Raw genomic sequence first — 21,571 nt, 5'->3', positions numbered from 1 at the left:
TGACCCAATCCACAGTGGTTTTGGTTTACGTGGCGTACACGTGGCAATCCAGTCAGCATTCCATTTAAAAAAATTGTGTGGGACCCACGTGTCATACATTCATACTCTCTCTCTCTCTCTTCCTCTCTCTCTCTTACCGTCTCACGGCGGCGAGGCAGGGCACGAGCGAGGCGGAGGGCGGCGCGCGGAGGAGGGCGGTGGGCGGCGGCGCGAGACGAGGCGGAGGCGGCGCGCAGGGGCGTGTAGTCGGCGGTGGTGCGAACGAGGCGGAGGCGGAGGCGGCGCGCGGGGGCGGGCAGTGGGCGGCGGCGCGAGCGAGGCGGAGGGCGGCAGCGTGCAGGGGCGGGCAGTTGGCGGCGGCGCGAGCAAGGCGGAGGCGGCGCGCGGGGGCGGGCGTTGGGCGGCGGCGCGAGCGAGGCGGAGGTGGCGCGCGGGGGCGGGCGGTAGGCGGCCCGAGATGAGGAGGCGGCCGCGCGAGCGAGGCGGCGGCGGGAGACGACGCGGAGGCGGCGCACGGGGGGTGGGTGGTGGGCGGCGGTGGCGTCGCTGACACGTCACACGAACCGAAGAGAGGGAGGAGGAGGAGCAATGACCGGTGGATGGTGGTGATGATCATGGCGGCGGTGGGCGCAGCAGTGGCATCGCTGGTCGCCGCGGCACTCTAGCTGCGGCGTACTGTGGCTGAAGAACAAGAAGCCGGAGAGGCCGCGCGCCAGCTCACGCACCAGCTCGATGGCGCGGGAGGAGACGGTGCGCTTCGACGGCTGCTGCGTGGAGTTCGACGTGTGCACGCTCATGCGGGGCGCCGCGGAGATACTGGGCAAGGGCGCGACGGCGACGACGTACCACGTGGCCATGGGAGGCGACGACGTCATCGTGGACGACGCCGGCGTCGTCGAGGAGGGCAAGGCTGGCGAGGTGGTGGTGATGAAGAGGATGCGGCGGAGGGAAGGCACGACCCGGGAGGACGAGCGGCGGAAGCGGGAGCTCGCGCGGGAGATGGGCACGTGGCGGCACGCCAACGTCGTCAGCCTTTGCGCCTTCTACGCGTCGGCCGACGAGCTCCTCCTCGTCTTCGACTACGTCCCCAATGGCAGCCTCCACAGCCTCCTCAATGGTCCGTAACCTCTCTCTCCTGACTCCTCTCATGGCTTCTTCTCATCAATGTCTACACGATGACGATGGCAATGGATTCTTTCAGAGAACCGAGGACCGGCGCGTGTTCCACTGGAGTGGCAGACGAGGTTGAAGCTGGCGCAGGACGCGGCGCAGGGGCACGCCTACCTCCACGGCGTGTCCGGCGGCAAGCTCGCCCACCGGCACCTCACCTGGCGCCGCCGCCGACCGCCCGCCCCCACTCGCCGCCCTCCGCCTCGCCCGCCATGAGACGGTAAGAGAGAGAGAGAGGTATAGAGAGTATATATGAGTGTATGGCAGGTGGGTCCCACAAAAAAATTTTAAATGGAATGCTGACTGGACTGCCACGTGTACGCCACATAGACCAAAACCACCGTGGATTGGGTTGAGGGGGGTAATTCGTCCGGTTTACATAGTTGGGGTGAAGAATGTCCGGTTTTATGGTTTAGGGGGTAATTCGGACGACCACGATAGTTCGGGAGGGTAATTTGTACTTTTTCCTTTTTAATTTATGTTTTAAGTTCGGTTCAAGTTGATATGAGAGAGTAGTACAAATTGATTTGAAGATATTTTGATTCAATGAAGAGGATGAACATCTCTTGATATACATGTGCAAGTACCCACCCCTACATATGGATATGAACATAAGTATATACATCAATAAATCAGATATATATAAACAATGGAAATCAGTTGTGCAACCGTGAACAATCGAGCACCGAAGCACAATCCAACACTCTTTACAGTGTATATATACACAACGCAAATATCCATGACAAATCAGTCACAGGCCATAGAAACCCAATCTTGAATTTTTGGGAATTGGTTACTTGAATTGCAGCTTGCTTGTAAATGTTTGCCCAAATTTCCATCCAGATGGCACAATGTTCTTGAAGACAAGCGTCTGGCCATCCATGTTAGTCACCCTGAAGGAGAGCGTCTGCCCTGTGAGATACGATAGTGAGTGCCAGTTTGCACCCCAGTTTCTCACCATTGGCATCCAGTCGGTTGAGTTGGATCCCATGATGTCCATTGACTTGATCGAACCAGTGGTTGCAACGTTTGTCACGAGCACAAGATTGAAGTAGTCGTGCCCGTTAATGGTAAACCGCACCCCACCCTTCTTTATGCATGGAACCCTGAAAACATTACAAAAAATTGTTACAAATCTGTTCTATCGTCATGTCATAGGTACAATATGTCCGAAAATGATATTTTTGTTTTGCTGTCAAATTATATTTTATGTACCTTTGGTAGATAACCGGGATGATGCCCGCGCTGTAGATGCCAATCTTCTCCCACGCCGGCTGCGCCATGTCGAAGTGCGGCCGCGGCGGGTTGCACCAGCCACCATTGTCGCTGGGCAGGTCCCAGTTGGGCGGGCAGAAGTTGGTGGCGGTGATGGTGACCGTGACGCCGGGCTTGCACCACTGCGGCGCCCTCTTCCGGTCGCAGGCGATCTTGTAGCACTGCCCGCACGACGCGCCGTCGTTGAACAGCGCCGTGCTCAGCGCCGCGTTCCGCGTGCCGTACCCCTGCGAGTACAGGTCGCCATACCCGCACCCGCCTCCCATGGTGCCCGACGCGTCGGCGCCGCCGTAGAACGTCGCGTGCGCCTTCTGCCACACGGGCGGAGCCGCGTCGTCGGCCGTGGTCAGCTGAGTGCAGCCGACGGCCGCGATTGCGAAAAACACCAACGCGAAAGCTCGAGGCGATGAAGCCATGTCTGTCGTCGTGATCAGTAGGCGCTGAAAGATGTAGCTCTGCAAGCAGATCCGCTGTAGACTGTGTGGTGTGCGTTTGATTCAGCTGTGGATTTGGTTCTGATGATTGTGAGATGATGATGGGATGATTGGTCTAGATAAATATATATAGGCTACAGCCTCTTTGGATTAATTCAACAAGGATCACCTTAAGTTAATGAATCGTGTAGCGTGCCATGTGCCCGTGCAGCCGCAGCATAGCTTACGGGTTAATTAATCGGTAGATTTTTATACGAAGTTACGAACACGCAGACACGTATTGTCCAAACTATTGATTTCCTTGACACAAACTTGATTTAATTTGAGAGGATATATCTTGGATTTGCTTTACTTCCAATGGTGAAATGGACGGCTTAATTATTTGCAGAGATTATTCCATGTTCGGTGTACTCCCTTGTCGAAGTAAGGATGTCGTCTCTTCCTTGAATCTTACTGCTGAAATGCACCTGGCCAACAGCATCAGTCGCGCCCAACGGCGTGTAATGGTATAATAATAAATTAATAATATTCGTTGGTATAGAACTTTTAGAGTTGAGTCACCATTAAGGCAGACGAGGAATTCCTGGTTAATCAAACGACCTTTGCACATACTAGTACGTAGTACGCATTTTGACATCACAATATTGCACTTGCCATGGCGTGCCGCGTGCCTGTAGGTGTCACTTTTTCTGAGACACCGGTAACAGGAGTACTGTAAAAAGGAAATTTAACTATTTGCGGGTTACTCTCCATTCGCCAGTCTAATATTTGTTCGTACAAATTTACCACAAGGGACAGGGGAAATATTTCACACTTTTGGTAAAGCGACACACTATGGCCTATATAACTCTTGATCACGAGTTAAGTTAAATTTCCCCGAAATTCTGTACTGGCTCTGTATCAAGTATCTGTTGTAAACAAAATTTCAGTAAAGAGAACAATACATTGTGCCTTCCTCCTATCACTACTACATAAAGGCAAATAGAGGTCAACAGTGTAGATGCCGGAAGTACTAAAACCGGCACACATATAAACATTTTCACACCTCCACGGGCTGAAAATACATTAAAGAAACCAAGACCTTTAAGCAACTATAAGTGCCGGTTCTGGAGAAGAACCGACACCTATACAATTGATACCGGTGTTTTTAAAAGGGAATCTTTAATATATTATAGGTGTCCAACCGACACTTGTAATATATTAAAAAACCGACATCTAGGAAAACCGAGCCGAGCCGGGAGCTAGGTTCCTCTTTTTTTAGCACAAAGGGGGTGAGAGGGGGCTTATCTACTCTCCCCGCCCCCTCTCGCCATCCCTCTTTCTCTCCACCTTAAGCCTATCCCCTCCTCCTCTCCTCCTCTGCCCCCTTCCCTTTCGATCGGCTGAGTCGATAGTGACAGCAAGCAAAAATGGATCCGGCAGTGTCGGTGGCGGCGTGAGCGACGGCGTCGGAAGCGGGTGGATGCGGTGTCGGCGAGGGTTCTCGCAGCGGATGTGGCTTCAGCGGCCGTTCCCATGACGGATCAGGCATCGGCAGGAGCTCCCCTGGCAGATCCTCCTGCACGATGGCATGGTCGCTGTCCTCGCCACCCTTACCTCACAATGCCACAGCGCTATCGTGCCCTCCACCTCTTGTTCCACAGCACCGTAGGGTGGGGGATTTTTTTTATATTATTTTTTTGGTTCGGAAGTGTTGGCTCGACTCGATGGCTTTTTTGTGTTTTGCAAACCGTATACCTCAAAGATGCCAGTCACCTTTGAGTCCTCATCAATGCCGTCTTCGTAGTGTCGGTTGGGAAATCCTACTCATCAATATATTTCATCTTACCTCATCATATGAGATAAATGCTTTTTATTACACTTAAAATCCTTTAATGGAAATTAATCTACTATATTAGGGAAAGTAACCATGTTTCCATTGCTTAATTACTAAATGTCTGCTTGTGACATTCCAAAATTTGAATCTCACATATTGCATCAGAAAACTGAAATGGAATTGATTTTATTTTCAATTTGTAATGGAATTTATATTTATGCCGCCATATTTTTTATGAAAAAATGGTCAGTATGCATCTACATTGTGAGTTCATAAATTGCATATCTAATTTTAGTATATTGTCATGTAATTCCCAAAGTTACATATGTAAGTTCCTTAATTACATATATAATTATGGTGTATTTATAATGTAAGTTTCAAAATTATATATGTAATTTTAGCTTCACCTACATTTTAAGTTGAGAAATGCTATTGTTCAAAAATTTTTGGCCTCGCCATTTTAATGGGCCTGTCAACGTGACAAGGGACTGGTTACGGACATGATGAGATGGGTTCGGTTTAGGTCAAGCACAAATCGCAAAATTAAACCAATTGAACGATTAGAAATCTGACTGTAATGAGGGGAAAAAATGCCGCCACAAATATAACGATTCCGTAAAAATATACACACTTGTGGGCAATAAGATTTGGCCAACAGGAATCAAGTTACATCCAACTGCTAACCAACCTACAAAAGCCACCGATAACATAGTAAGCTAAAAACAATAGCAGGACAAGCAACAAACACCAGCCAAAGACGATCCCCGTTGTACAAAGGGGATGATCAGGCTTCTCCACGCCGTTGCAACGGCCGAGGGCCCTGTCGAAACCCTCCTGCGTCGCCATGGTCACGAACCCAAACCCTCGCGATCGCCCCCCGCTTGTCGTACGCGACCCTCGCCGGCCCGCACCACCTTCCCGTGCTCGCTGTACATCTCTCGCAGCCGGCAGCTATCCACCTGCGGCGACAGGTCGCTGACGTGGATCCTCAGGTCTCGCTGCTGATGCTGCCGCCGCTGCTGATATGCCCTAGCGGCGGCGTCTTCTTCCTGTTCTTCTGTCAGGACCGGATCAACAATGCAGGGCAATGGCAAGAAACACATGCACCTCTCGTCGTTCCATCCGGCGGGCAGCGTTTCCACCAGCGTCGCCGCTGCCGTGCCGCCACCGGCGGCGGCTCGGCGGCATCCGGATCGAGCGCGTGCACAGCTGCATCCACATCGAACGCGTGCACCGACACCGAGAGGCGGTCGTCGTCGTCGTCGTCCTGCAGAACGCTGGCCAGCAGCAGCTCGCCGCGAAGCTCCAGGAGGTAGCTGTGTCGGCGCACCTTGCGGGGCTCGTCAGGTAGCGGCATAGGGGCGTGCGGAGAAGCCAGAACAGTGGCTCTTTGTGGATGTAACAGTTGGCCAAGTCCACGCTCACGGTGGCGCCGCCGTGGTAGGCGTGATAGATAATCTGTCCGGAGAGCGCCACCTCGGCGACAAGCGGTACACAAGGAGGCTGCCGTCGCCGGAGACGACGCAGTGGAAGAAGCCCTTGCTGCCATCGGTCCACATCCATGGATACTTCTTAACCCGGCCGACGTTGATCCAGCCGGTCAAAGGGTTGACTAGCTTGTCGTTGATGAACCAGGAGGCCGTGCCGTCGGCGTGGGCCACCCTCCTGTCGCGGAAGCAGAGGCCCGGCGCGTGGTAGCTCGTCTTGGAGAAGACGCAGCGGCACGCCACGCCGGCGGCGGCGTCGGCGTCGTCGCCGGACGACGGCGCGGGAAGCCACGGCAGCAAGGCGGCGGCCGGCGGCGGCGACGGCGGAATATGGCGTAACGATTGGCGCCAATCAGAGCAGACGGCGTGGAAGCGGACCACGTTGATGGCGGTGTGGAGACGGCGGCCGATGAGGCAGACCAGCTCCGGTGGGAGGTCGGACACTGACGTCATGATGTAGGTATATACCTATCGATCGATCTATCTCTCCCCCGGAGGGCCGGAACGTACTGCAGCTCGATCGATCTTTGATCAAGACGTGCACGTGAGTACGTACGTAATAATTAATCGTGGTCGTAATATTGATCGATCTGATTATATTGCTAATCAATCGTCGTCGTAATCGATCAATCTGATTATATTGCTCGATCAGGCCGGGTGAAGACTGAAGAGTCGGACTCCGACTCCGACTCGGGGTTTTCAATTTCAAAATTTAATTTTATGTCGGGGTCACCAAAATTTTAGAAATTTCTAGCCGAAATTATTTGAAAATTTGTCTGAATTTAAATGAATTTGAATAAAATTTGACCAAATTCATAAAAAATTACAAATAAAACAAATAATTCGGGTGAGATTTGAGCTTGCCGGTGGGGGCGGAGTTTCTGAAATTTCAAACCTGCTCCGAATCAACAAGAGATCATACACATGGAGAAACCAACTTTCGACCTATTGCATTGTGATTATAATCAATGCACATGCATAAAAATCATCAATTGTGAAAAAAATATTATAAAGTTTCATAAGAAATGTAATTTGAAATATTTAATAATCTCCTAAATTTTCATCATCGCCTCCTGCTCAAAGGTGAGTCATTAGCCCATCCGCCATTCCTCCCATGTGTCCCGAGCATCGTCCACATTCCACATGTGTATAGCGTACAAATTGCCAAGCACAAATATACCTTTGTAATAATTGTCCACTTATCCTATCTTACTATAAATATAAAGTACTATAAAGTTATCTCCTACTAACTCCTTAAGCTTAACATACAAAGATGCCACATCATCATCCACTAACAAGATGCCACATCATTATCTACTAATCCACTAATTAACAAGATGTCACATCATCATCCACTAACAATCATCACATTTAAACATCATGCAAACATGTTATATTATCTATAATTCTATAGTATTTATAATTTAAGAGCTTTTAAAATACAAGCATGTTAAATTATCATCCCACATAATTCACATAATGTTTCAATGTATATATTTACTATGTTTTATAATATCCTACATATTTATATAGTTCATTCTCACTTAGTGCTTAAATGATTAATCTCCTTTTTTTCCTCTAACTCCTTAAGCTTAACATGCAAAGATGACACATCATCATCCACTAACAAGATGTCAAATCATCATCCACTAATTAACAAGATGCCACATCATCATCCACTAACAATCATCACATTTAAACATCATGCAAACATGCTATATCTTTATAGTTTTTATAATTTAAGAGCTTTTCAAATACAAACATGTTAAATTATCATCCAATATAATTCACATAATGTTTCAACGTATATCTTTATTATGTTTTATGATATCCTATATACTTATATAGTTCATCCTCACTTAGTTAGTGCTTAAATGATTAATCTATGGTCCAAATTATCTTTCTCCTTTTTTTCCTCTAATTAAATCATATCACATCAATTGTTTTTGCCTTTAGATGATTAATCTACGGTCCAAACTATCTCCTTACTTTTCTTCTTCCATAAAATCACGCCGCCTTAGTTTTTCGTTTGAATCATCATTCTACACACTATTTAAATTTAAATTATTATAAACCACATTAATTTACTTAATCTGATGTTATCTAGCTATCTTACACGTTATTTTTTTTGCGGGGTTTCACCTAGTAATCATATATACTTGGGTGTTTTGATAAATCGTTAAGGTCAAACTTCATTCACCATGTCGTTATGCATGCAGTGCAATGCACGATCCTTTTGCTAGTACACTAAAACATAGCAAAACTAAAAAAACCAACCGCAAATCAGCCTACAAAATAGTGAGCCAAAAAACAAGAGGAGGCCAACAAAACATAAGGCGTAGATCATCTCCATTGGAGTACACGCAAGGAACACCTCCTTCCAGTGCCTGATGAACATCACTCGCCGCCGCCTGGATCTATACATCTTCTGTGGCAGATCGCCGGCGTAGATCCTCAGGTCTCGCCGCCGCCGCAGGCTTCGCGGAGCTTCTACTTCTTCTTCTTCCTAGGTCCGTGCTCCGATCACCGGAGCAATGTCCGGCTCGGGCAAGAACCACATGCACCTCTCGTCGTTCCATCCGGCGGGCAGCGTGTCCACCAGCGTCGCCGCCGTGCCGTCGTCCTCGAAGCTGCACCTGTACACGCGGCACGGCTTCGACCTTCCGACGAAGTAGGCGCTTCCGCCGGGCACCTCCCCGCCGTACCTCGCGGCCTCCACGGCGAAGCTTCTCGGGTAGCCCAAGAAGAGGACGTGGTCACCGGTTGCGCCGTCCATCTTCTCCCACACTGACGGCGACGGCGGGTCGCCGCCGCCGGCGCCGTCCACAGCTGCATCTAGCTGATCGAGAGCGTTAAGGGCAGCCACCAGATCGAACGCGTGCACGGACACCGAGAGGCGGTCGTCGTCGTCGTCGTCGTCGTCGTCGGTGCAGCCGGCGTCTTGTAGAACGCTGGCCAGCAGCAGCTCGCCGCGAAGCTCCAAGAGGTAGCTGCGCCGGCGCACCTTGCCGGGCTCATCAGGCAGCGGCAGAAACGTGGTTTGATCCCCAGCTGCTGGACCTCCGATCTCGTGGACGTAGCATCTCGCCAAGTCCACGCACACGGCGGCGCCGTCGTGGTAGGCGACGGCGCAGGCGCGTTCGTCACTGTCGGCGTCGCCGAGTCTTTTCCATACCTGTTGGTAATCGGGGCACCAAATGGCACCGTAGATAGATAAGGGTGGCCCTGCGTCGTAGAAGCAGCACGTAAGGAGGGTGCCGTCGCCGGAGAAGATGCAGCGGGAGCCCTCGTTATCAATCCAGTCCGAGAGATACGGGTCGTCGACGGCGCAGGCGGCGGCGCGGCCGGTGAGAGGGTTGACGAAGAGGCCGCCGACGAACCAGGAGGCCCCGCCGTCGTAGTGGGCCACCCTCTTGTCCCGGATGCCGAGGCCGGGGGCGTGGTAGGTCGTCCTGGAGAAGACGCAGCGGCACGCGCCGCCGGCGGCGGCGGTGTCGTCGTCGGGCGTCGGCCATGGCGCGAGAAGCCACGGGAGGAAGCTAGGGCGCCGCGGCAGATAGCGGAGCGCGTCGCGCCACTCCCTGCAGACGGCGTGGAAGCGGACGACGTCGACGGCGGCGTGGAGGTGGCCGGCGATGCAGGGGAGCAGCTCCGGTGGGAGGTCTGAGATTAACGTCATGATGTGTATCGATCGATCGATCTCCCGGGAACAGCAACTCGATCTCGATCAAAGACGTACACGCGCGTGCCTACGTACCAATCGTCCTAGTATGTAATTGGTCATACTCTCATCGTACCAAAATACAAGAAACTAAACGTAAACGGGATGGATTCTAATAACTTGATTGGACGTCCACCTGTTTATTTATTGCATATCAACTAGATGGTTACGAAAATTTTTTAAAACAATTGATAAGATAAATCAATATGTAATATATCACTCCACAAACATCAAAGTTCAAATTCAACTTCTACAAGTTGTAAAAAAAACAACAAATTTAACTGTCAACATACATATATTAATTTGAGTTTTGTTTGTTATTTTTGTTACAATATGTAGAAGTTGAATTTTAGCTTGCATGTTTGTGGATTGATACATTACATATTACATATTACATATTACATATTGATCTATCTTATTCATATTTTTTTAATTTTTTTCATAACTATTTAAATGATATGCAATAAACTAGTGGACATCCACGAGCTGTTAAAACCGTTTCCCTGTAGTATCCTAGTAGTATAAATTATACTTTATGAGGGACTAGCAAAAGTGCCCGTGCGTTGCAACGGGAAGCGTACAGATAAAAAAATATGCAATTAATTAAACTACAAATTCGCTGAAATATTTGGTATTGTTAATTAGGTAAGTGTATAATTAAATAAATTTACAAGTAAAGCAAGTTGAGAAATAAAATGACATAGTTAAATTTAATTTTATTAAATTCTCTAGAATTAGTTACGCTCTTTGGAATTTTCAGAGCTTAATTGCTAATTTTAATAATACAAATATTATTTAACAATTATTTAATTGGAAAAAGAAAGAAAATCCTTCCTTTTAGGTTTGCTCAGAAATAAACACATTCAATAACTATAATCGTAAATGCTTCTGGAAAAAAAAGTACTAAAATGAACTTCTCTTTTTCTTCGGCCCGAGGGACCTAAAATAGACTTCTTTCCAGCCCTTGCTAGTCGGCCCATGGCTTTTGCAAACACGCGGGCGCACTTCCCCTCTCCAGGCCGCAACCTAGGCTTGGGCCAGAAAAGTGGCCTCGCTCTCGATCCCTCAGGGCCAATTTCAGCCCGGCCGACGCCGGCCGTCCGATCTCTAGGGTTTTGATCGGACAGCCGAGCGTCGAGATCGGGGAATCAAACCCCCCTCCCTCTCCTCAGCCGCCGAAAAAACCCTAGCCCATTTCCTTCCCTCCCTTCTCTCTCTTCGCCACCCTCCCCTCCGCGCTCCCGATGCTCTCTCCCTCTCTCTCGACCTTTCCCCGAGTGGCGGTGGCGGCGGCGCCCTTCCCCCCGAGCAGCGGCGACGGCGCCCCTCCTCCCACGAGCGGTGGCGGCGCCCTTCCCCACCACCGGCAGCGGCGGTGGCGCCCTCCCCCACCACCGGCGGCGGATCGAGCGGGAGGGGAGGCGGCGGTGGCCCGTCGGCGTCCTAGCAGCGGCGGCGCTCTTCCCTCCGCCGGATCCAGCAGGAGGGGATCCGCCGGCGGCTAGGCGTCCCTGCGGCGGCGACGGCGGTTCGGCGACGACCGATTTTTTTTGTAGTTTTTTTCCGTGGCTATTGCTAACCGAATCGGATTGTGTATGGACGAAAACACGGACGAAAATTAGATGTGACAAACGAAAAAATACGAATATTTATATTAGTTATAGATTAGGCAAAAAAGCAACTATGCAGCCATGCACATGCAGGCCATCACCATCGGTATTTCCTTCCAATCTAACCAGGCGCACATCTCTCCAATCTCTACGGAGTACAGAGCCAAGTCCATCTCGCTTGATCGTGGGCTCGTGGCAATGGTAAAACCGAATCGGAGGGGGTGCTTTGGACATGCTTAAGAAAAAAAAAAAGGCAACGGGAGCATATTTGGATTCGATGGCGATGTACGTGGGAATCGGACGTGGACATGGCACTGCTTCCCACGGATCACGTCAGTAGTTTTTGAATCGAAGATAGCATATGGCAATTAGATTCGGATACGGATGACTTACTAAACCACCAGTAAAAACATCTTAATAGTAGAAATAGAGATAGAGACGTAGTAGTATTTGTCCGATTATATTGCTTGCGGCTGGGGCATGGATACGTGCAAGCAGTCCGACTCTGGACCCTCGATTCTCCAGAGAGCTAGCGTACGTGGACGTAGCTCTTTTCGACATGCGCCATCGCGTCTCCTCACCCGTCGTCAATGTTAATCACTGAAATGATCTTTGAATTTTCAAAAACACTTCCAATGCTTAAATAATTTCAAAAAAAACATGAAAATAATTGGACACTCAAAGTATTTAACAAAATATTTATCTAGACCATTTAATCATTAATACTCCCTTCCATCTATTTTTGATAGGCATATTTCCAAATCTAAAAAATTTACTTTTGATAGACATATTTCAATCCAACCACGTATCATATTAATGACTTTCTCGGATTTAATACGTGACTCTCCATTCTTCCACACAAGATTGGCTACATGCGCATCGAGAAATGTAAATATCAATGAATCGCTTGTTTATGAGGATTTAATGCACGACTCTTCATTCTTCCACACAAGATTCGGTTTTTCCCTGCTCCTATTTCAGCATTCCGCTGTCCGTTCACAAGTTGCCGAAGGCAACCCTGCAACCGCTTGTGGATAAAGTTTCCCATCGTCTTCCACCCTGGAAGGGACGACTCGCCACTCTGGCTGGCCGCTCTGTGCTGGTCCAGTCTGTTCTCTCCTCCTTACCAGTCCATGTGTCCATGGCGATCGGTCTTCCAACCTGGGTGATCAAGGCCATTGACAAGAAGCGTTGCACCTTCTTGTGGACGGGCACGGACTCGGTTCATGGTGGGCAGTGCCGAGTGTCTAGAACGAATGTCTATCATCCCAAAGCTTTCGGTGGGTTAGGAATTGCTGACCTCAGGTTGGTAGGGTTTGCCCTGCGAGTTTGTTGGCTTTGGCTCCAGCGCTCAGGGCATCCTTACTAGGACGGCCTAAAGGCCCCAGCCAAGCAAGCCGTTTCTGACATGTTTCAGGCATCCACCTTCTTCGTGCAGGGTGATGGTGAGTCGATTCTTTTCTGGTCTGCCCACTGGATCAATGGCCGCTCGGTTGCCTCCTTAGCTCCAGATCAGTGGCCGTGTGGTTCGTGCACAGTTGCTTCTGGCCTGGCGAACAACACTTGGATTTTTGACATCCACAGCGCCCTCACTGTCCCGGTCATCTCCTAGTTTCTTCTTGTCTGGGACATGGTGCTTCACATTCAGCTTTCGTCGGGTGTCGGGAATCGTCTTGTCTGGTGTTGGACGAGTGACCAGCACTACTCGGCGCGTTCGGTGTACCAGGCATTCTTCCTTGGCCAGCACTTCTTTGCTTGTGTCAATCTTCTCTGGCACGTGAAGGGCCCTACTAAATACAAATTCTTCCTCTGGTTTGCATTTCAGCAGTGCTGTTGAACGGCTGATCTCCTCTAGAAGCGTGGCATCAATAGCCACTCGGCTTGCCCCTTTTGCGCTCAAGAGCTTGAGACGGCAAACCACATCCTCCTCGACTGCGTGTTCGCTCGTCGAGTCTAGTTACGGGTGCTGTCACCTCTTGGGTGGATTGCTCTCCCCCCCCCCCAACCCCGTGGCAGCTGGCTCCAGGACTGGTAGCCATCTTCTAGGGCTTGTTTACCTGATCACCTCCGTGCCAGCTTCGACCCCCTGGTCCTCCTGGTCTCTTGGCAGCTGTGGAAGGAACGTAACTCTAGGATGTTTGACTCTGCGCTCTCTTCGGTCTCAGTAGTTCTAGAGTCCTTTCGGAGGGTCGGCTGCGTGGTCATTAGCGGGCGTTGCTTCCTTTGGGGACTTGTTGGGAGTGTAGCGTGGCTCTGCCCCCTCTCGTTGTTTGGAGTAGCGTTACCCGTCGTACGAATTTTTCTTTTTCTTCCTTGTTTTTGGCTTTGTTTTCTTCCTTCTCTGGCATAGGCCGGTTTGGCCGATTGCGTTGTGTAACAAAAACTCTATTCCTCTAATATATTAACGTGTAATCCTTTTGCGTGTTCGAAAAAAAAAGAGGAATAACTAGTGGCATGTTTAAATGGATGATAAGTAGAATTACTTATCCTTGATCATTGTGCCAAGATGAAATATAACTATCAAAAATAGATGGAAGGAGTAATTGTTTAAATAATTACTAAAATGTTCTTTGTATTATTAAAATTAATAATAGGAAAATTCCTAAGAGTATAATTAATCATGGATATATAATTTAAAAATGATTAAATATAGACATGTTTTAATTAGGAAATTTTATTTCTCACATTAAACTTCACTTGTAAATTAATGAAATTTAATATAAATTTTAGAAATAATTTACAAATCCCTTAAACGAAAATGAGGGTGTGACAGAACAAAAATCCTCAAAAAAGAGCACAATAACAAGCGGAACATATGAGTCGTATCCAAGACCTAACACACCCGAGATCATAAAAACATATGTCATCTTTAGTGCCACCTATCGGCTCCGCTCTCCTTGCTCCACCTTCGAGATGGACGGGCCTTCGAGACAGACGGCAGCTTGCGTCCCTCTGCTCCAAACGGTCGGATCCGCCAAGGAGATTTTCCTTAATTTTCTTCCCTTTGCAACGCATGGGCACTTTTTCTAGTCTATAATAAACTCGTAATCGATAAATCTGATTAGGGAGAACCGGGTGATATGGGTGCACATGGCCAGCCTCATCGCAAAGTCGGGCTCAGACTCAACTACGACTCTACAAGCATCATGCATGGGCCTGCTCGATGCGAAAAACGCTATTTATTACCCTCTAAGGCTTTAATAGGCACTACGACAATTGTACTCTCTCTGTCAAAAAAAAAAAAAGTATACTCTAACTATGTATCTGGACATGCATCATATCTACACAGCCAGAGTTTGCCTTTTTTTAAACGGAGGGAGTGTGATGGTAGGATCCTAGTAATCGTAATAGAGGTGAGACCCATCAGTGATATATGACAATGATGGTCCGTATAAAATACCTATCACAAATCATAGTGAAATTTTTTATGTTAAAAAGAAAATTTATAGATCCAATGTCACATTCCGCAAGAATTTATGAGGTGGTGTTTTGATCTAGGGACTTAACTTTAGTCTCTGTATTTAAACACTAATTTAGAGTATTAAATATAGACTACTTCCAAAACTAATTACATAAATGAAAACTAATTCGCGAGATAGATTTTTTAAGCCTAATTAAACCATAATTAGAGAATGTTTACTGTAGCATCACATAGACTAATCATGGATTAATTAGGCTCAATAGATTCGTCTCACGAATTAGTCCAAGATTATAGATGGGTTTTATTAATAGTTTACGTTTAATATTTATAATTAGTGTCCAAACATCCGATGTGATAGGGACTTAAAAGTTTTAGTCCCATCTAAACAGGGTCCCTAAGAGTTAACCCCTATGATCAACCGGGTGGAAATTCCAACCTCACATGACTCACCTATTGTGTTTTATTGCCCTTCACAAATGACTTGGTCTGTGATGGGGTACGAATACCATATGTCACATGTGTGTGGCTCAAGTATGGCAGGTTTAAGCTGCTAGTGCTCGTCATTACACCATCACCCACGTGATCAGGTGACTCCAACACCTTCGTCAAGAACAAGTCAGGACAACGCCTCGACCCATGCCGAAGCATAACTCAAAAGGACTCATGTCATCGTTGTCACACGTCGCACCTCGTCGATGTCGTAGCTCCGACTTCACGATCACCAGTCTTGCTTGTGCACGGGTGAGCAAGACCGACAAGCCATGCAAACTGAAAAGCTTGCTACCCCACACAAGAGCGAAACACGACTGACGTGGTCTGATGTGGGTCATTGTTGCCAAGCTTGCAATCGCGCAGCAGCACTGACTTCCCAAAGGACAACAGACAAACCCTGAATGAAACCAAGCAAAGCTTCGAGTCATCGTTGCCAAGCTCGTCGAATGCCTCAACATTGCAGCTCAGACTTCCCAAATGCCATTCTTCATGCAATGCAAGGTAAAACTAGGGACTACCATGGATTTCTTCCATGATGACTTCAAGAAGGACATGATGCCAGAATGCGTCTTCATCGCCGATTCAAGAATTGTGCTAGATTTTAACCCAGAGAATCAAAACACAACTGGACGGGGAGACACATAAAATGCTTCCAAGAAAGAAACGACGCCCACAGGCATCATCGTTCAAGTTTTCACCTTGGTCTTCACCGAGCTACAAATGTTAGAGCAATCCCACTATCGGTTGCGCTCGCTCGCAGGTGTGTTTGGAGCCGCCCTAGCCCATCACAGCGTATGGAGGTGGCCTACTTTCTTGCACCACAGTTGTCGACATCCTCCAATAAATGGAGCCGCCATCATCACCAGCCGAGCCGGTGAGTTGCCGGACCAAGGTGTGGATGCCCCAGATCCAACATGCCTTCACTTCTAGGGCCGCATCTGACGCCGACCAGTGTAGGAGTTTTGTTTTGTTCTAGCTTGTTGATTGGCCCCTTGTTGTTCACATGTTGAGCAACGTTTGTTGAGTGTTGTGTTTGGCTGTCCCTTTTTGTTGCCGTCGTAGTTGGAGAGTTTGTTGTAGTTGTGGTTTAATTTCACTTTTTCCCAACTATGCATTGTAAAGTTTGGTCTCGTTTTCTCCTTAAAATAGGATACCCTTTTTTTTATATAAAACGTCAGCAACGGTCTGACCATTCGAACAAAAGTTGCTAGTGCTACACACAAATGATATGATATGGTTTTTCAATTAAAAGTAATTTATTTTGTGGTTAGTCTTAGGAAATTGCGAGAGTTGCCTAAGGTAGTCCTAGCCTCTTAGGAAATTTATTTTGTGCTTTTCGTATCCACCTTCGGGGATAGATCGACAACGTAGATCCACAGGTCTCGGCGTTGCCGGCTTGCTGGAGCTTCTTCTTCTTCTTCTTCTTCTTCTTCTTCTTCTTCTTCTTCTTCTTCGCATTAATGTCGGGCTCAGCAAAGAACCACGTGCATCTCTTGTCGTTCCATTCGGCGGGCAGCATGTCCACCAGTGTCACGTGCCGCCACTGCCGCCATGCATCCACGTGAAGTTGTACCTATACACACGGCAAGGCTCCGACGGTCTGACCCAAGGGCGGATCTAGCATGAATGTGGCAGGGTCTCGAGCCTCTAATACTGGGGCGAGGACCATGAGAGCTCTCATGAAGCCCCTACTAAAATCTTTTACTATATGTAAATGGGAAGGGGAAGTAGTTTATCTAGTTTATTTAAACCCCTTCTATTTCTTCCTACACTAACTCCGACCTAACAACGAAGTCAACGCTGCCGTTGGGCGCGCGTCCCAGCCAAACCGCACGGCGTCCGCGGCGAAGCTGTTGAGTTGTGGTCCAAATTCATTTACACATAATAAAGGCTAGCTTCTGCTGGAGCGCAGCGGAGGCCTGTCGCCGGAGGCTTGAGCCAGAGCGAAGCGGATCGTCATCCCTTTTAGGGTTCCACCATCATATATATACCTCTTTTAAGCCGTCGTTCGGTGTTGTAATCTCACCCCGATATAGTGAAGATATTTTGTTGGCTGGCGCTCGTGGTTTTTTCTCTCCTGCTTTGGAAGGGTTTTCCACGTTAAATCTTGTGTCTTTTATGATTGATCTATTATTCTTTTATCGTTTATTGCCTAACGTTTAGTTAGAAGCTGCACGGGTAACCCAGGAAGAGGACGTGGTCACCGAGCATGTCGTCTCTCCTCTCTCCCATGCATGCTCGGCGGCGGCGCCTCGTCGTCGTCCGGATCGTGATCGAGCGCGTGCAAGGCTGTGTCGCAATGGAAAGCGTACGTGCACCGACACCGAGAGGGGCGCTCGTGGCCGGTGCAGCCGGCGTCCTGTAGCTTGTAGGACGCTGGACAGCAGCAGCTCGCCGCGCGCGCGGAGCACCAGGAGGTAGCTGCAGCGGTGCACCTTGCCGGGCTCATCAGGTAGAGACTTGTAGTACTTGTTGTGACAGGTTGCTTCTTGTGGATGTTGCAATTAGCCAAGTCGACGACGCACGGTGGCGCCGCCGTAGCGGGTTTCAGTATCGGCGACAGCGAGTCTTCTCGTTACCCAACTCCCATCCATCATGTTGGTCCCCAAGCTTGATCGTTTGCCGGAACCGGGCACCTCGATCGCCTACGCTCGATCTAGCTCAATTCGGTTATCGCGATAAGACAAATGGAAGACGAAGCCAGATACACTTTATAGTGTAGTAGTAATACTAAAGTCCCATGTTCAATCCTCAACACAATAGAGAGACGTCTCTTCCTTCAAATCTCGTTTTTCAACGGAAGAGGAAGTGGACTGGGCCGGCAAGAAGAGGAAAAGGGATAAGGCAAATTGGGCTGGGCTGACAGCGCGCACGGACGTGGGCTTCTCGTCTTGCATTCGTCGAGGCGGATTATATTGACGCAAAGCGAGGACAAATTTTGTACGCCAGGAAGGTCAACGAGAGAAAACTGAACCGTTAGTACGAAATCCCAAGTACGTAGTAGCTTCATATGCATGTGAGGGATGTTGTGGGGAACGAATTCTCAACGCCATTGCTTGAATTAGCTGCAGAGTCTAACGCTTACTGTTCAAGCTATATACATATAGCTGCCTCTAGCTAGGTGCATTGACGCTGGAAACCCACAAATGTACTTCACCGTTTTGACTAATAATCTTTCGCACAAGGTAGCTAGCTTCAAGATTATATTTCCCGTTGCGAATATCTTAAACAAAGTATAGTCATCGCGTGTAGATCGACCTTACTTACGCGCACGGTTGTAACATATCCATAAGTTAAAATTGATTTCTTTCGCTGTGAATCTCAATAAGCATCAGTCCATATTCGTAAGTTAAATTTGATTTATTTATTTTTTTAGACGGAGGTAGTATTAACAAGCAAGCACAACTACTATACACGATCTACTGGACCCCAATGTAACTCGCCACTGCCTACAAAAACTTTCCAACAAGTTGATCGTTCGACAATTTTATTATCTGAGATCTTTTTACGGATTTTGAACCAAAATAGCTATATACCAGAAGGTGTTACAAATTTAACACACTAATTAAGAACCTTGTAATTATCTCCTCAAGGGAATCCAACTTATGGTCTACTCAACTAAACACCAAATTTGGAGTTTACTCAAATCGCGTGATAATCATACTTCCATAAGAATCATTTAGATCGAACTCTTTATGTACATCGCACATACATACAAAAGCCCAATGAAAATGTTGGTTTCAGGCTGGTAATTAATTACACAATACCATAGTAAATCAACCCCCATCAGCATCCAAATTGAGAGAGTGATCGATCATTTTGGAAAAGAAGTATATATAAAGTTTGGACGCCAAATTAAATCCTTCACGCATATGCACGACGATGCTAGCTGCGCCTATATAGAAGCTTCGATCGATCAGGTGGCTCACTTGAACTGTATGTTGCTCGCGAACGTTTGGCCGAACCTCCATCCGGGGCGAACGACGTTGGGGAAGACGAGCGTCTGGCCATCGGTGATGGTGACCCGGAAGGAGAGGCCCTGGCCGGTGAGGTAGGCCAGCGAGTGCCACTGGGCGCCCCAGTTGTGCGCCATGGCCATCCAGTCCGGCGACTTGGAGCCCTTCACGTCCATGGCCTTGATCGAGCCGGCCGCCCCGACGTTGGTCAGCAGCACCAGCTGGAAGTAGTCGTGCCCGTTGATGGTGAACCGCACCCCGCCCTTCTTCATGCAAGGAACCCTACACAAAAACATCAAAAATAAAGTGATTTTTACGGTGGTAGTACAAATTTGAGGCCGCATCAGGCATGGGGCAGCCAGGACTCGAGCCTAATGCCTAGATCCATAGCTCTCATTATAATCTTAAAAAATACTATGTGGTTGTGAAAATATTTGAACTTTCATTAGCTCAGCCTTATATGTGAATGTTTTTTTTTTTGACTCCGCCACCCAGTAGAATCAATCATCAATGCTTGATCGATGTTGCGATGTCGAAGGTGATAATTTTTTTTTAGAGAATGGTATTTTTTATCCAGCCTCTCAAATCGTCTTGAATCGGAAACTCAGTCCCTCAAACAACATAATCTGAAATTCACTCCTATGAAGATCTGAACTTAGAACCTTAGAGTGCTATTCAGGTCACTGCAACGACCACTAGACATATGTGATTGTGTTGTTTACCTTTGGTAGATGACGGGGATGATGCCGCCGCGGTAGATGCCGATCTTCTCCCAGGCGGGCTGGGCCATGTCGAAGTGGGGGCGCGGCGGGTTGCACCAGCCGCCGCTGTCGCTGGGGAGGTCCCAGTTGGGCGGGCAGAAGTTGGTGGCGGTGATGGTGACGGAGACGCCCGGCTTGCACCACGTCCGGTCCGTCTTGCGGTCGCAGACGAGCTTGTAGCACTGCCCGCAGGCGAGGCCGTCGTTGAACAGCGCCGTGCTGAGCGCCGCCGTCCTCGTGCCGTACCCCTGCGCGTACAGGTTGCCGTACCCGCACGCCCCGCCCATGGTTCCCGACGCGTCCGCGCCGCCGTAGAACGTCGCGTGCGCCCTCACCCACCCGCTCGGCTCCAGCGCGCCCACGCCGCCGGCCGCCATCGCCGCCGCCGGCATGATCGCGCAGACCACGGCCGCGAGCATGCGAGCGACGCCCGCCATGGACGAGATCGTACGTGTGCGTGCTCTAGTCTAGCTAGCTTCGATCGAGATGTACTTGTGTGTTTGTGGATGATGGTGTTCGAGGAATGGTGAAACGGCCGGTGCAGACGTGCTGCGTGTATATATACGCGCGTGTAAGTCAGAAAGGCGAAAGTGTGTGGCGAGCGGGAACAGCAACGTAGGCTAGGATGAAGCACATGCGCATGTGCATGACTTGCGGTGAAGATGCAGGCACACGTACGTACGGCCACGGCACACGCGTAGGAGTACGTATCTATCTTCCCATGTTTGCTTGGAGAATTTGGTCGAAATAATACGGCGGGATAGTCTCTGGCTAGGTGCCTGCAGGCACTTACCAATTGATCATATCCATGAATAGGACAGCTAGAAAACGGCCCTTAATTATTTTTCACAGCTCATGAATCTCTAATTTACTTTTCTCTGTTTTTGAGTGGTTGGCATATCGGTTCCATAGCTTGTGAGTCTATATATCAGTGAACACCACATCAGAGGGAGCAGTAAGGTTAGAGGTGCTTCTTCCCAATTCGATCGTCAATTGGAGATCGATCTACCGAAACGGCCATTATTCTTTTCACGGTTGTTTGTCAGAGATAACGTATGTGTTGCCGCGATCTAAAGGGAGGAGGTTTCTTGCGTCGCAAATTGCAGTCGTGACTCGTCGCCGCGCGCGCTCTATATCGCTGGAGATCATGTACATGTGATGACATCGAGACGTGTTGCTGGTTTTCTTGCTTGGTTGGCCGGTTTGGATCGAAATGATGGCCTTATCCTGCTTAATTTGCTGCTGGGCCATGTTGCAGTGACTGTTTATTCACTCTTAGTAGTGCGTTTGCGAACCAACCAAGCATTTGCCAATTGCTGCGTGAGGAGGGAATCTAATCTGACTAAATATGGGTTTTACTTCCATGCCAACGCGACTAAACTAAAGCAAGCAAGCGATTTCAGTCAGTAGAGGGAAACTAACACCCAC

General features: G+C 48.7%; 3 protein-coding genes across 3 annotated transcripts; all 3 read right to left on the bottom strand.

Annotated features, from left to right (window-relative positions):
• Window positions 1-1,683: 1,683 nt before the first annotated feature.
• Window positions 1,684-2,964, bottom strand: LOC4328967 (expansin-A14-like). The gene is made up of 2 exons (NM_001416497.1): window positions 2,386-2,964; window positions 1,684-2,276 (listed from the first exon to the last, which is right to left on the bottom strand). The coding sequence occupies exons 1-2, from the start codon at window positions 2,859-2,861 to the stop codon at window positions 1,964-1,966; spliced, it is 789 nt and encodes a 262-aa protein (NP_001403426.1). The 5' UTR covers window positions 2,862-2,964; the 3' UTR covers window positions 1,684-1,963.
• A 5,724-nt stretch (window positions 2,965-8,688) lies between these two features.
• LOC136355143 (uncharacterized) lies at window positions 8,689-9,861 on the bottom strand. The gene has a single exon (XM_066307390.1). The coding sequence runs from the start codon at window positions 9,859-9,861 to the stop codon at window positions 8,689-8,691; it is 1,173 nt and encodes a 390-aa protein (XP_066163487.1).
• Window positions 9,862-19,079: 9,218 nt separating this feature from the next.
• On the bottom strand, window positions 19,080-20,676 carry LOC4328966 (expansin-A13-like). Its single transcript, NM_001409995.1, has 2 exons — window positions 20,105-20,676; window positions 19,080-19,664 (listed from the first exon to the last, which is right to left on the bottom strand). The coding sequence occupies exons 1-2, from the start codon at window positions 20,578-20,580 to the stop codon at window positions 19,352-19,354; spliced, it is 789 nt and encodes a 262-aa protein (NP_001396924.1). The 5' UTR covers window positions 20,581-20,676; the 3' UTR covers window positions 19,080-19,351.
• Between the last annotated feature and the right edge of the window lie 895 nt (window positions 20,677-21,571).

The sequence above is a fragment of the Oryza sativa genome, chromosome 2, assembly GCF_034140825.1.
Source record: "Oryza sativa Japonica Group chromosome 2, ASM3414082v1".
NCBI lineage: Eukaryota > Viridiplantae > Streptophyta > Magnoliopsida > Poales > Poaceae > Oryza > Oryza sativa.
The sequence above is the reverse complement of the archived record's forward strand: the minus strand, read 5'-3'. Positions and strand labels throughout refer to the sequence as shown.

Excerpts from the sequence above, each read along its gene's own strand:
- LOC4328966 (NM_001409995.1), bottom strand. The coding sequence starts at position 20,580 with ATGGCGGGCGTCGCTCGCATGCTCGCGGCCGTGGTCTGCGCGATCATG. Across the intron at positions 19,665-20,104 it reads ATCCCCGTCATCTACCAAAG|GGTTCCTTGCATGAAGAAGG; the intron begins GTAAACAACACA and ends GTTTTTGTGTAG.
- LOC136355143 (XM_066307390.1), bottom strand. The coding sequence starts at position 9,861 with ATGACGTTAATCTCAGACCTCCCACCGGAGCTGCTCCCCTGCATCGCC.
- LOC4328967 (NM_001416497.1), bottom strand. The coding sequence starts at position 2,861 with ATGGCTTCATCGCCTCGAGCTTTCGCGTTGGTGTTTTTCGCAATCGCG. Across the intron at positions 2,277-2,385 it reads ATCCCGGTTATCTACCAAAG|GGTTCCATGCATAAAGAAGG; the intron begins GTACATAAAATA and ends TAATGTTTTCAG.